The sequence below is a fragment of the Felis catus genome, chromosome D2 (assembly GCF_018350175.1).
Source record: "Felis catus isolate Fca126 chromosome D2, F.catus_Fca126_mat1.0, whole genome shotgun sequence".
NCBI lineage: Eukaryota > Metazoa > Chordata > Mammalia > Carnivora > Felidae > Felis > Felis catus.
Window position 1 is genome coordinate 32,783,453 of NC_058378.1, and position 13,411 is coordinate 32,796,863.

General features: G+C 41.7%; 1 protein-coding gene across 4 annotated transcripts in view; it reads right to left on the reverse strand.

Moving 5' to 3' along the window:
• The window catches only part of ASCC1 (activating signal cointegrator 1 complex subunit 1), a 116,850-nt gene that overhangs the window by 862 nt on the left and 102,577 nt on the right, over positions 1-13,411 (reverse strand). For 2 of the 4 annotated variants that reach the window (XM_006937855.5, XM_023240540.2), the window contains exons 10-11: positions 8,246-8,404; positions 6,165-6,348 (exon numbers count right to left, since the gene is read on the reverse strand). The exons of 1 other annotated variant lie outside the window; for it this stretch is intronic. In XM_006937855.5, the coding sequence (XP_006937917.1) occupies positions 8,288-8,404 (117 nt within the window). In that variant the 3' untranslated portion in view covers positions 6,165-6,348; positions 8,246-8,287. Of the gene's footprint in view, positions 1-6,164; positions 8,405-13,411 lie in introns of those variants that run through there. One more of the 4 variants, XM_019813249.2, reaches the window with a different exon arrangement.

The following is a 13,411-nucleotide window of genomic DNA, read 5'->3' on the forward strand; positions in this document are numbered from 1 at the left end:
GGCAACCCTAAAAGGCAAACACGTTTGACCATTTCATCTGCCTTGAGGCTGCGAATTTGGAAAAGGCACATTTGTTCATGGTTTTGACTTTAAGCTGATTTTAATAAGCCACTGGGGAAGGGGGTTGCGGGGGGAGGCTGGTTTTGAGGTGTTCAGGTTTTTGTTAATATTGTGACCCTTATCATTACCTGTAGAAATGTGTTGACATACCAGTTGGAAAGGCTGGAGGCTGGGCAGTCCCAGGATCAGAGCAGAAATGGGGTGAGGCTTACATTACAGATAAATTGAAGAGGAAACAGAGAATCTGACAGGACAAAACATAAGGAACTTTTGGGACCCAAGCCCTAAATTGTATTTTTATAAAAAGACTTGGCTGCTGTGATATTAAAACAAAACAAAACAAAACAAAACAAAACAAAACAAAAAAAACAAAGGCAATGAAACACATGATCTTAATCAGTAGGAAAAAAACACAGGTAATACGGTTCGTAGTCACCCTGAATCTGGCCTGCCTGGGAATTCTGATCGCATCAATGGCTTGGGTTGGGATCCCTTTGGGAAAACAGAAAACAATAGCTCCTTTTCCGTGTTTTCTTTTTGCTTTGCGGTTGGATTTAGAGGTGGTGCTGCAGTGAGGCCCTGGCCATTGATCTCTTCATCTCCCAGTAAATAAAGCTACCTGGCCGGGTTTTATAGCAGCATGGTATAGTGGAAGAACACAGTCTGTTGTCAGACTGGGGGTGATCCTGCTTGTTAGCTGTGTTATTGGGCAAGTTCCCTAATCTCGTTTCCATTACAGATTGCAGAAGATCTCAGAAGATTGCTGTGAAACTCATGCAAAATCACATATTAAGTGCTCGAGCACAGTGGGCATTTACAAAATGTTAGTTCTTCTCTCAGGTTGGGAAGAGAAGGCTCTGATGTACCATAGTTCTGAAGATGTACTAAAACTTGCCATTTCCCCGCATCATCTCAATCCTAGTCTTCTAGCAAAGCTAAGTGTGGACCACCAAGGCACTGAGGCAGTAGATTCTAGATATAGCTCTCCCTTTCCAGTACTATCTCATGAAGTCCCTTATCTTCTAGAATTACCAAAGTTGCCTGATAAAGACTTTGGAAAGGCACTGACAAGATGCCCATCAATAAGACAATAGATGTTTCCAGACTTTTGAAGGTCAAAATGTTTCCCACACTCCTGGGCAGCTCCTCCAGAGAAACTGGTCTTGGGCCACACCTTCAAGCTGGGTCAGTTGATTTGCCCTGAAAGCAAACCCACAGGAGTCCAGGACTGTTAGTTAAGCTAATAATAGGAAAGCTAATTTAGGAGAGAGAATCCAATTTTCCAGATGACAGGTAAAAGAGCTGTAGAAAATGGACAGTTGAAATTTATAAAGAAGAAAAGTTTTTCCCAAACTATGAGAGAATTACTAGCAGGTCAGCCTTTTCAGACCAATGGGCCCCAAAGCTGCCGGGTGTATTTGTTAAATGGTACGTATGTTTTATGCATTTTTCTGTTTGTATTTAATATTTAGCAATACAAAATGGAAGAACCCTCATTTCCAAATAAGAAATTTAAATCTAACCACATCTTTAAAACCATTTAATCTCATTTCTGCATGACTTCACAAGCATTAAAAAAATGCATAAAGATATTCAATCCAGAATTGTTTATAATAGCCATACCTGGAAACCAACTCATTGTCCATTACTCAGGGACCAACTAGTTAAAGTACAATACATACACACAATGGACTGGTGCACAGACATTATAAATAATATAGGTAGGGGGCGCCTGGGTAGCTTAGTCGGTTGAGCGCCCCACTCTTGATTTCAGCTGGGGTCATGATCCCAGGGTTGTGGGATCAAGCCCCTTGTCGGGCTCCATGATGAGCATGGAGCCTGCTTGGGATTCTCTCTCTCCCTCCCTCTGCCCCTCTCCCCTGTGCACATGTGCTTGCTCTAAAATAACAAAATAATTAATAATAATAATAATAATAATAATAATGTAACCTGTATTGACAACTAATGTCCCACTATATATTGCCGGATGAGAAGAGCTTGTTAGAGAAGCTCATGTGTAATATGATCCTATTTGGAAGAAGTATAGTGTAGTAGAGCAGTTCTCAAACTTTTTGGTCTCAGGAGTCCTTTACACTAAAAATGTATTGAGGAATCCTCAATAGAACTTTGGTTTATGTAACTTTGGTTTATGTAAGATATATAGATATAGATATCATCTATTGTACTTGAAAATAAAACTAAGCCTGCCTCTAAATTTTGCTGTGAACTTAAAACTGCTCTTTAAAAAGAATCAGATCTTTAAAGAAACCCCTGAGAATCGGGGAAAAAAAATGCTTATTTAAAAAGAAGAGTAATGAACCCATTACATATTAACAAAATAACGTATTTTGTGAAACACAACTATATTCCCCCCAAAAAAAATCTAGAAGAGGGCACTTACATTTTTGCAAGTTTCTTTAATGTCTGGCTCAAGACACACAGATTAGCTCCTGCGTTAGAATAAGCATATTACTGGGGTGCCTGGGGGGCTCAGTCAGTTAAGTGTCCAACTTAATTTCAGCTCAGGTCACAATCTCATGGTTCGGGAGTTCAAGCCCAACATCAGGCTCCACGCTTAGGAGTGTGGAGCCTGCATAGGATTCTCTCTCTCCCTTTCTCTCTTTCTGCCCCTCCTCCACTCATGCTCTCTCTCAAAATAAATAAATAAACTTAAAAAAAAAAAAGCACAGGCATATTAGTTTGTTAGGACTGCCATAACAAAATACCACAAACTGGGTGGCTTAAACAATAGAAATACATTTTCTCAAAGTTCTGGAGAGTACAAGTCCAACATGAAGGTCTTGGTAGGCTTAGTTTGTCCTGAGGTCTTTCTTCCTGGCTTGCAGATAGCTAGCTGCCTTCTTGCTGTGTCACACATGGTCTTTCCTCTGTGCATGCAAAGATTTTTTTTTCCTTTGGTTGTCAAACAATCCTTTATTGAAATATTTTCTTTTCTAGTTCTTAACTGGACATTTCTCCACATCACTGTTCATGTCAGGAAGTTAGCAGCCATCAGCATTGCAGCCCCTGGATCAGGGCAAGGCAGAAGGAACTACCTCAATTGGGGCCTGTCTGTGCTAGAAGGTCAGTTTCACTGTAATCCTCAGACCCTTGCAATCACCGGTTGCCTTGGTGATGTCATCGCGAACCCTTTTTGAAGACAGACCCAGGGGGTGGACCTTGGAGGCCAGGGATCCGATGTTTCTTTGTGTGTCCAAAGTTCCTCTTCTTATAAGGACATCAGTCAGACTGGATTAGGGCTCACCCTAAAAGCCTCAGCCTCATTTTTACTTAATCACCTCTTTAAAGGCCCTGTCCCCAAACACAGTTGCAATTCTGAGCTACTGAGGGGTTAGGGCTTCAACATATAAATTCTCAGGCATGTAATTCAGCCCGTAACAGCAGATAAAACTGAAAACAGGTAGCTGGAGTACAGAAGTACTGAGAGCAAAAGGAGTTAAAGTCTAAAAACATAATGTAAACCTGCCAAGTTTACAAAATTCTAGAAAACACAAAATATACAAGCACATATTCCATTAACCATCAGTGATGATGTCACCATGTCCCATAGCCTCTGGAAAACTCCACTGTACACTCATGAGAGAATGAGTGAAAAAGGCAAATAATACCTTAGTATTTTTAAGAAGATAGTGTGGACCACATACAGCCCTAAAAGGTTCTCAGGGATTCACAGGGGGTCCACGGATCACATTTTAAGAATTGGTGGTATAAGCTTGTTATGACCTCAGGCAAATTTCTTAACCTTGTGAAGCCTCAGTTCGTAAAATGAGGGTAATGAATAATACCAACTTAAGTGGGCTGTTGTAAAGATTAAATGAGCGTATACACAAATAAATGACAAATGTGAGCATTCCACGAATATTATTTATTATTTGTGAAAAACTATTTAACAGTATGATATATGATATGTGCTTAAATGCATAGGGAGGACTAACCTCTGGAGGATGAAATTTGTTTTTAAAACATTTAAACTGAAGTATAAAATGCATATTGAAAAAAACATAGAGCATGAATGTACCGCTAGATTATTTTTCACAAAGTGAATTTATTTTATCTTTTGTTTAAAAAACATTTTATTAGGGGTGCCTGGGTGGCTCAGTTGGTTAAGCCTCTGACTTCAGCTCAGGTCATGATCTCGCAGTTGGTGGGTTCAGGCCGCATGTCGGTTCTGTGCTGACAGCTTGGAGCCTGGAGCCTGCTTTGGATTCTGTGTCTCCCTCTCTCTCTGCCCCTTCCCTACTCACGCTCTGTCTCTCAAAACTAAATAAACATTGAAAAAAAATTTAAAAATTTTGTTATTAACAACCAAAAATATATTAATAAAACAGCCACAACAGCTATAGCATCCTGGGGCTTTGATATCCATGTTCCCTATAGGCATTAAGATAGAATTTAAGGGGCGCCTGGGTGGCTCAGTCGGTTAAGCTTCCGACTTCGGCTCAGGTCATGATCTCATGGTCCGTGAGTTCAAGCCCCACGTCGGGCTCTGTGCTGACAGCTCAGAGCCTGGAACCTGCTTCAGATTCTGTGTCTCCCTCTCTCTCTCTGACCCTCCCCCGTTCATGCTCTGTCTCTCTCAGTCTCAAAAATAAATAAATATTAAATTTTTTTGGGGGGCGCCTGGGTGGCTCAGTCGGTTGAGCGGCCAACTTCAGCTCAGGTCATGATCTCGCGGCCCGTGAGTTTGAGCCCCACGTCGGGCTCTGTGCTGACAGCTCAGAGCCTGGAGCCTGTCAGATTCTGTGTCTCCCTCTCTCTGATCCTCCCCCATTCGCTCTGTCTCTCTCTGCCTCAAAAATAAATAAACGTTAAAAAAAAATTAAGAAAAATAAAATAAAAATTTTTTTAAAGAATTTGTGAGGTGTTTCTCAACTCAATATACCTCTGGTGCCATCAGGTTCCTGTCAGCTCCAGGAAAAGAGCACAACACAAAAGCGAACCTGAAGCAAACTTTGTGTCTTTACGAAGCTGGATTCTCATCAATGTCCAGTGTAGTAGACTCTGGAGCTCACTTAAAAAAATAACCACTATAAGTAACATTTATCATGTTTCTACCATGGGTAAGGAGTTCATCTGGGGCAAACTGTGTCCCCTCCAAAAAAATCAAAATTATTCTCCATGCCAAAGTTCCTTCTGTAACAGTACAGATCTTGTGTAATAATTGCAGTGGGATTGTCTTCCCTCCTCCTCTTTGAGGAGCTGGGTGAAGTCAGTGCCTCAAAAACTGGCTGGAGTGATGTTAGCTACAATTTAACTCTATTTCAATACAGCATGAAATACTAACTGATAATATTTAAGGAGATTTGATTATAAACACAGCAAATCTTCTAATACGAACCGCATTACAATTTGGTGAGAGGGGACCCTGAATCTTGAGAGATTCTTATGAATTTCTACAACTTACAAGATTCTAGGAAACACAAAAATACATAAGCACACGCTCCATTAACCATCAGAGTGATGATGTCACTACGTCACGTAGCCTCTGGAAAAATCCACCATAAAGTCGTGAGAGGAGACTGAAAGAGGTAAATTACTTGTGAAAAATTACTTAATAATACAATACGTCCTTAAAATGCACAGTTGCCTCTAAATTTTAAATAACAGAAGTTCCGATTCTATTATGAATTTAGGATTTAGGGGTGCTTGGCGTGTGGCTCTTCATCTCAGGGTTGTAAGTTCGTGCCTCACATTGGGTGTAGGGATTACTTAAAAAATAAAATCTTAAAAAAAAAAAAGAATTGAGGATTTGGTATACAAAGTTACATTTTCCAAAGATAAAAAAATTTACTAGAAACACAAGTCATAAATCTCTAACATCCAAAATAAGACCTCTTTAGGGGTATCTGGGGGGCTCAGTCAGTTAAGTGTCCGACTTCAGCTCAGGTCATGACCTCATGGTTCCTGAATTCGAACCCGCATCCGGCTTTCTGCTATCAGCATGGAGCCTGTTTCAGATCCTGTCTCCTTCTCTCTCTCTCTCTCTCTCTCTCTCTCTCTCTCTCTCTCTCTCTCCCTCCCTCCCCCACTTGCACTCACTCATCTCTCTCTCTCTCTCAAAAATAAATAAACATGAAAAAACATTAAAAACAAAACAAGACATCTTTACTTCCTGGGCAAGGCTGCCCAGTGGCGGGTGGCAGAAAGAAGGCCGTAAGAGAGATGCGCGGAGATGAGGTGAGGGCACCAAACTCCACTGTCAACGTTGCTATGCAGCACAATCTCTGGGAGAACTCGTTGCACCGTGCACACCGCGCCATCCAACCACTGAAGGTAAACGAGATAAAATCTCATGTTACTAAGTGTTTGGGGAAAAACCAACCCTGCAGGCACGAACATGTAAGTTCTGGAGGAACGGTTAACGGCTATGCCAGCCACTAAGTGATGGCAACACCGTGTCCTGACATATACGTTGACTAAGGGAGTCAAACTAAAACTGTGTAAGAGTGAAAGAAAAACAGTAACTCTGGAAATTCATTTATTCACAAGTGATCTGGGCAGTCGCACTGATAAGCAAACCTGAGTGTTCTACACAGCCCTTACTAGGTAGTGGCCTTAATGCACAGGGTTCAGAATCACACTTTTCAAACAGAAAGAATCAAGAGTAAGGAATGAAGGAAAGAGAAAGAGGGGACACGGAGGGAGAAGAAATGGGGAGAGGAAGGTGAGAGCGAGGCTGGAGCAAGGAAGGGAGACGGTCCTTCCGCAGCTGACTCTGCCCCGTGGAACTGTGCACGGCCCTGCTGATGCCATCGCCGTTTCTACTGCTGCTGCCCCGCGGAGTTGACACAAAGGAGCTACGATACTGCAACTCCATCACTGGCCTGGGAAGGCTGGGGGTGGGGGGGTAGGATAAGGAACAGGAATCCAACAAACATAAAAGGGTACCAACTTCAGAAGAAAAAGGACAGACCAAAGTAAAAGATCAAAAAAAAAAAAAAAACAAAAAACGTGATGTTATTTCGCTGAAGATAAAACTGAGTAGTAAAGGAACTGAAAGCAGGATCAGGAAGAGGTATCTGTACAGCCGTGTTCACAGAGGACTGTTCATGACAGTCAAGGAGCCCAAGCATCCATTGGTGGCTGAATGGATAAACAAAACACAGGGTACATGTAAAACAAAATATTATTTGGCCTTTCTTAAAGGGAGGAAATTCTGACATGCACTACACAACGTGGATGAACCTTGAGGACGTCACGCTAAGTGAAATAAGCCAGTCACAAAAAGACAAATACTGTATGATTCCACTCATATGCGGTATCTAAAGCAGTCAAGCTCATAGAAAGAGAAAGCAGAAGGGTGGCTGCCAGAGACTTGGGGGAGGGGGACACGGAGAGTTGTTTAATGGGTATAGTTTCAGATTTGCAGGATGAGAAAGTTCTGGAGATGTTTCACAACAACATGAATATACTTACTACTACTGAACTACATACTTACAAAGAAATGGTTAAGATGGTAAACTTAATGTCGTGTGTTTTTTACCACAAAGGAATTCTGGGTAGTGATTAAAAGTCACAGTACAAAGGGAAGTAAAAATCAAACCTGGTTAAAACTGGAGACATTCGATTTACGTGGAGACGGTAATGAAACCATGTCTTTAAAACTCTCTTTTAAGGTTAGAGTGGGAGAGAGCCAAAGCATAAGAGACTCTTAAAAACTGAGAACTGAGGGTTGATGGGGGGGGGGGGGGGGGGAGGGGGGGGAGGGTAGGTGGTGGGTATTGAAGAGGGCATCTTTTGGGATGAGCACTGGCTGTTGTATGGAAACCAATTTGACAATAAATTTCATATATTAAAAAATAAAAATAAAAAAATAAAACTCTCTTTTAAAGTGTTAATATGAAAGAGCTTAACGGCTGGGGCAAAATCAGTATGTGTGTAAGAAATAATGCGAATCTTAGCTCCAGTGGGCTTGAGAGGTACGTTTCCAGAGAAGAGCTTCAGAAAGAAAGTAGACCCTGTGAAAGAGGAACAGGCCAAGGGTTCCAGACACAAGTTCCCCTTGTGCCCACAACCACCTGGGCTGACCGGCAGTTTGCTGACTGTGGAGAAGTATTATATTAGAGACCATGCTGTGTTGTGGGGAACCACCCAGGAAAGTCACCATCCAAATTTCCACATCCCTCATTGGCAATAAAAACTAAGATCTTCTTTCCCCTGGCACCTCGGGAGGATGTTCAATTTTTGGCGCTTCCCAAGATCCTCCTCAGGAGAAGTCAATTTGCCCACAGGAGGCGTAGTTCCCAAAGCTGTCTACCGTGAACCTCTGAGAGATGTGAATGGAATTGAGCTTCAGGGTGCCAAAGTAGAAGTTCTCAAAGAGCTGAAAAGAGAGAATACAAATCCGAATGAGTGTCCAAAGAAAACTATAGGTGAAAAGAGCAAATAGCAGATTCTCTTGTAAAAAACACTGCAACAGTCCCAACAAACCTCTCATGCTTTTTCTTTTCGGTATTTATTCTGAAAAACGATCCTGGATGTGGGTGGGAGTGAGAAAAGAACAGTAGCTCTTCTCTCCGGTGAATTAAAAAAAAATTTTTTTTCAATATTTATTTTTGAGAGAGAGAGACAGAGAGAGAGACAGAGTGTGAGCAGGGGAGGGGCAGAGAGAGAGGGAGACCCAGAATCTGAAGCAGGCTCCAGGCTCTGAGCTGTCAGCACTGAGCCAGATGCGCGGCTTGAACCCACAAACTGCGAGATCATAAGCTGAAGCTGGACCCTTAACTGACTGAGCCACCAAGGCGCCCTGAATTTTAAAGCCTCCTCTAACAAAATGCACTAGGGGAAGAGAGCTGAAAAGTCAATTTTAAAATTTATCTGCTGAGCAGCTCTGACCAAGAACTTATAACAAACACCCTGACTCCCAGGGTCCAACAAAGCTGTCTCTATGATTTTCAGCCCTGACTTGACAAGACCCTCGATGGGATCTTATGACAGTCAAGAGAAAATTTGATATGGTACCTTCCTCCAACTAGTCAACAACATTTTGTAGAAGCACTGACTAAAATAAATAGAAGAGAAGGTTCCTAACCCAGGAGTGATCCTGACAACCTCGTGAGGAATACAGAACACTTATATATACCAAATAGTCTTCTACTGGATGATATTACACGTGCAAACATTAATATATTTTTTAAAAAATTGTTTTTTACATTTATTTATTTATTTATTTATTTATTTATTTATTTATTTTTGAGAGACAGAGACAGAGTGTGAGCAGGGGAGGGGCAGAGAGAGAGGGAGACACAGAATCCGAAGCAGGCTCCAGGCTCCGAGCTGTCAGCACAGAGCCCAACGCGGGGGCTCGAACCCATGAACCATGAGATCATGACCTGAGCTGAAGTCGGATGCTCAACTGACTGAGCCACCCAGGCACCCCAAAAATGATAATATTTATCAACAACCTTCCACCTGACTTGGATTCAAGCTAGCATCCTAAAGTAAGTTTATATGATAATTCTTCACTTTTTAAAAAAATATTTTATTTTATTTTTTTAGAGTAGGCTCCATATCCAACCTGGGGCTTGAACTCATGACCCCAAGATCAAGAGTCACATGCTCTACCCTCTAGCAACTGAACCAGCCAGGTGCCCCAATTCTTCACTCTAAAAGCTTTCAAGGGTATCAGAGAGAGGGATGAGTCATACTCTGAGAGGGACCGGCCCTTGTGATTAGCACAATTATAAGGCAGAATCTAAAATGATAATCAGAACTCATCCCTGCTTAGGAAAATTAACTGCTTACATAACGTTGTTGAAGTGTAAAGGGTCTGCCTTCTGTTAGGATACAAGAGTTGCCGTTTCTTAAAATGTCAGTAAAATCTCAAGAAAGTCTTTTAATACACAAACCCAACAATGCTTGGGGAGAACCTAGGATGGGACGTTTGCACATAAGCAAGTGACCGTCTCTTCACTTATTTTTACACAAGCTCCACAGCCATGGACTTCAATAGCTGTTGCCTTTCCTCTTCCTGCAATTAATGACCTAGCAAAATGCCTGGGGTTCATTAAAGGCTAACTTTATAAAGCCCTGTAAATATTGATCCTTCGACATGACATCAACTTGACCCCAAAGATCTATTTAGAGGTTGTATGCTGCATTGTCTTGTCTTTCAGAAAGGTGGTCAGCTCTTGCCTGCATTGATTTATACAATTAACTTCTCTTCCTGGCTTTGGCAGCCTGTTCAAACCATATCCACCCTTTTGTGTAAAGAAATACAGCCCGAAACGGTTATCTGCTAATCCCTCTGCTGAACATTAATTTGAAGTGAAAGCCATGTCGACAAGACTGGCAGATTTATAGCTTTGCAAACCCAAGCCTTCTACATGCTAAAAAGGTATCAACAAAGGGGCAATAAAAGACAAGACAAAACTAAACTAAAAGGGAACTCATAACACTTTCAACAAGTTACTTTTTAAGGATTAGCAGCCTATGGGTGGGTCCTCTACCTTCCATTCCCTCTGCCTATGTTTCCAAGTGATAGAGCCACAGCTGGGAGCTGGCAAGTGATACCCCTGTAACTTTACCTTGCCTTATGCGGATAACCTATAGACGGCATAATCTGCCAGAGAGATCCTCATGCTTTAGGTTTAAAGTAAATAGTAAATATGGTGATAAGAGCAGCCTGGGAGAGTGCTGCAGTCAGCGTAAACTTACACCCGGCACACGGGAGCTGCATGACTGTGCGTAGATGATACCACCCACTGTACGAGATCAGAGTGGGCAAAAATCCAGTAAGAGGGACAAGTCAAAGTACCTTCCTTATAAACTGTAAGGTGCTCTTGAAAATTATTTCCTATGATGGTTTTGACATCTCTCTGTTCTCTCTAACCCTGAACTTGTTTTACCTTTCTGAGTAGCCATCCTCTTTCATACCTTTTGATAATATCATAAATGGATTTCTTATCCAGAAACCCCTAGGGTGGTGCTAATCTTCCTTTAGCCCCTCCTATCTCCATGTTCTTTTTCTCTCTGTATGTTGATGAGGATTTTGTAACAATTTATCAGTTATCGTATTGTTTAGTCCTTGTATCTTTAGTCTTAAGCCTTTCTTTCAGTTCTGTCATCTATTTCTAGTGACTCATTAAAATATAAGCTCTACAGAGGAAGAATCTTTTATGTTATTCACAGCTGAATAGCACCGTACACTGGAACCGCACCTCGTAGGATGCATGTGATCAATAAATATTTGCTGGAGACAATGACAACAAAAACTCATGCTGCATATGTCTGTGAACATTATGTCTGAAAAGAGAAAGTATGACATGGCCTTGTTGGCAACAGATTTAAAGGTCTTATTTACATACAGGTCACCATCTAGGAATCCTTGAACAGGACTCGCCAAAGCTATATTCCCTCTAATCGTGCCTCAACTGTTAACTAGTTGTCAAGAAAGAATTTGTAGTTAGTAATGGAAATTTCGTGTACTCCTTTAAATTTCTATGTATTTCTTATTTGTCAAAGCCTAGACCCCTTTCTTAGCTCCAATTCCTGATCTGAAATGTCACCGAGTACCTGATGTGATACATTTTTATGCAAAGGCATGCGATTTGGTTCTGTCTCCCAGGTGCTTACCATCTATCTAGTTAGGGAGACAGGGTGTGAATCAGAAGAGAGAAACATGGATGTCACGGGTGTGCCCACCTCGTGAAAAGTTACTGACTTACTCTGTGATCTAGGTACTTTTCTGTAGTATGTCCTGCTTCAATGAAAAAGTTTACTGAAGACGACAAAGGTGGTAAAGGTTAAGTGTGAGAGGGGAGGTACAGGCAATCAGTAAATGCATCAAGGCAAGAAAACAATGGGCGCTGAGGTTGGGCACCTAGGACAGCCATCTAGAGGAGACGGGAACTGAGCTGGGCTTGCAGCAAGTATAAGACTCAGAAAACAGAAGGAGGAGATTAGCATGAAGGCAGAAATGGGCATGGGCAGCAGGGTCAAGCAGACCAGGTTAGGTGTTTGGAGAGTCCCTGAAAAATCATAGTGAGAAAGACTAAGTCGAGAGACACAGGACGGTGAATCACATTAAGGGACCCTGAGGGTCTGGTTCAGAAGTCAGACTCCATTCTAGATGGTGGGGAACCACTGAAGGTCTCTGAGCAGGTTGGTGGCCCAACATGAAACCCTGTTTTAGGGAAATTGATCTGGGTGTGGTATACTGTGCCGAATGGACGAGGGAACAAGACAAAGTAAAGGAAACCAGGGCAGCAGCTCAGTCATGACAGAGATTAGTAGTTGCATGACTGGAAAGACTGGAGCAGAGATACTCTGCTCTGAATGAAACACAGAAAAGACTCAGTGACTTTCTGGAGATGGGGGAGTCAGGAAAAGGAGATAAGAAAAATCCTGGATGACAGAGTAAATATGAGGGTACCATGGACAGTAACAGAGCATTTCTGAGAGGGGGCTATCTTATGGGGAAAAACAAAAATTTCAGGTCTGTTTACACACTCATGGCTGTTTCTTTGGCAACATGTGTCCCAAGCCCCACTCCAACCTTAAGTTTTCCCGTTTTGCTCAGAGTATATATGTATTCACAACATGAAATCTGTAGCACAGTTAAATGGAAGCATATCACCATTAAAAACTTTACAACTGTCTATTGTTTTAGTGACTAGTAGTTCTTTATACAGTAGAGAAGTAAACCCTTTTGTCTATGGTATGAATTGCAAATATATCCCCCCTTCCTTTGTCATTTGTCTTTTGACTTCCCTTATGGTGGTTTTTACCAGGTCCATTTAAATTTTTATGAACTCAAATGTATTGTAACAGGAGATTCTTTTTTTTTTTAAAGTAGGCTTCAGGCCCAATGCGGAGCCCAACGCGGGGCTTGAACTCATAACCCTGAACTGATCAAGACCTGAACTGAGATCAAGAGTTGGATGCTTAACCAACTGAGCCACCCAGGTGCCCCCAAAATAGGAGATTTTTTTTAACAAAGTTACCAATGCCGGTATTATTAAATGTCTATTAAAAAATCAGAGTGAACAGTACATATGTATTGACAACACTAATAAAATAAAGATTGTTACTGGCCAACTTACTGGGCAAGTATGTGTGCCAGACATTATGCTTTGGGCTTCGTGAGGCCATCTGACTGGATCCTCAAAACCCCAAGGAGCAGATACTAATTGTTAGTTCCCATGTTATAGCTGAACTTGAAGTTTAAAAGGCTTAAGTAACTTGCCCACAGGTACGTGGCCAGTAAAGGGTGCCAAAGTGAGATTCATAAAGCTGGAAAAGAAAAAGAAAGGCAAATGGAGATGTAAGCCTAGGCAGCCTAACTTCTGGAACCTGGGCTCCTGTACCCCTGCACCTCCAGCCCCTTTCT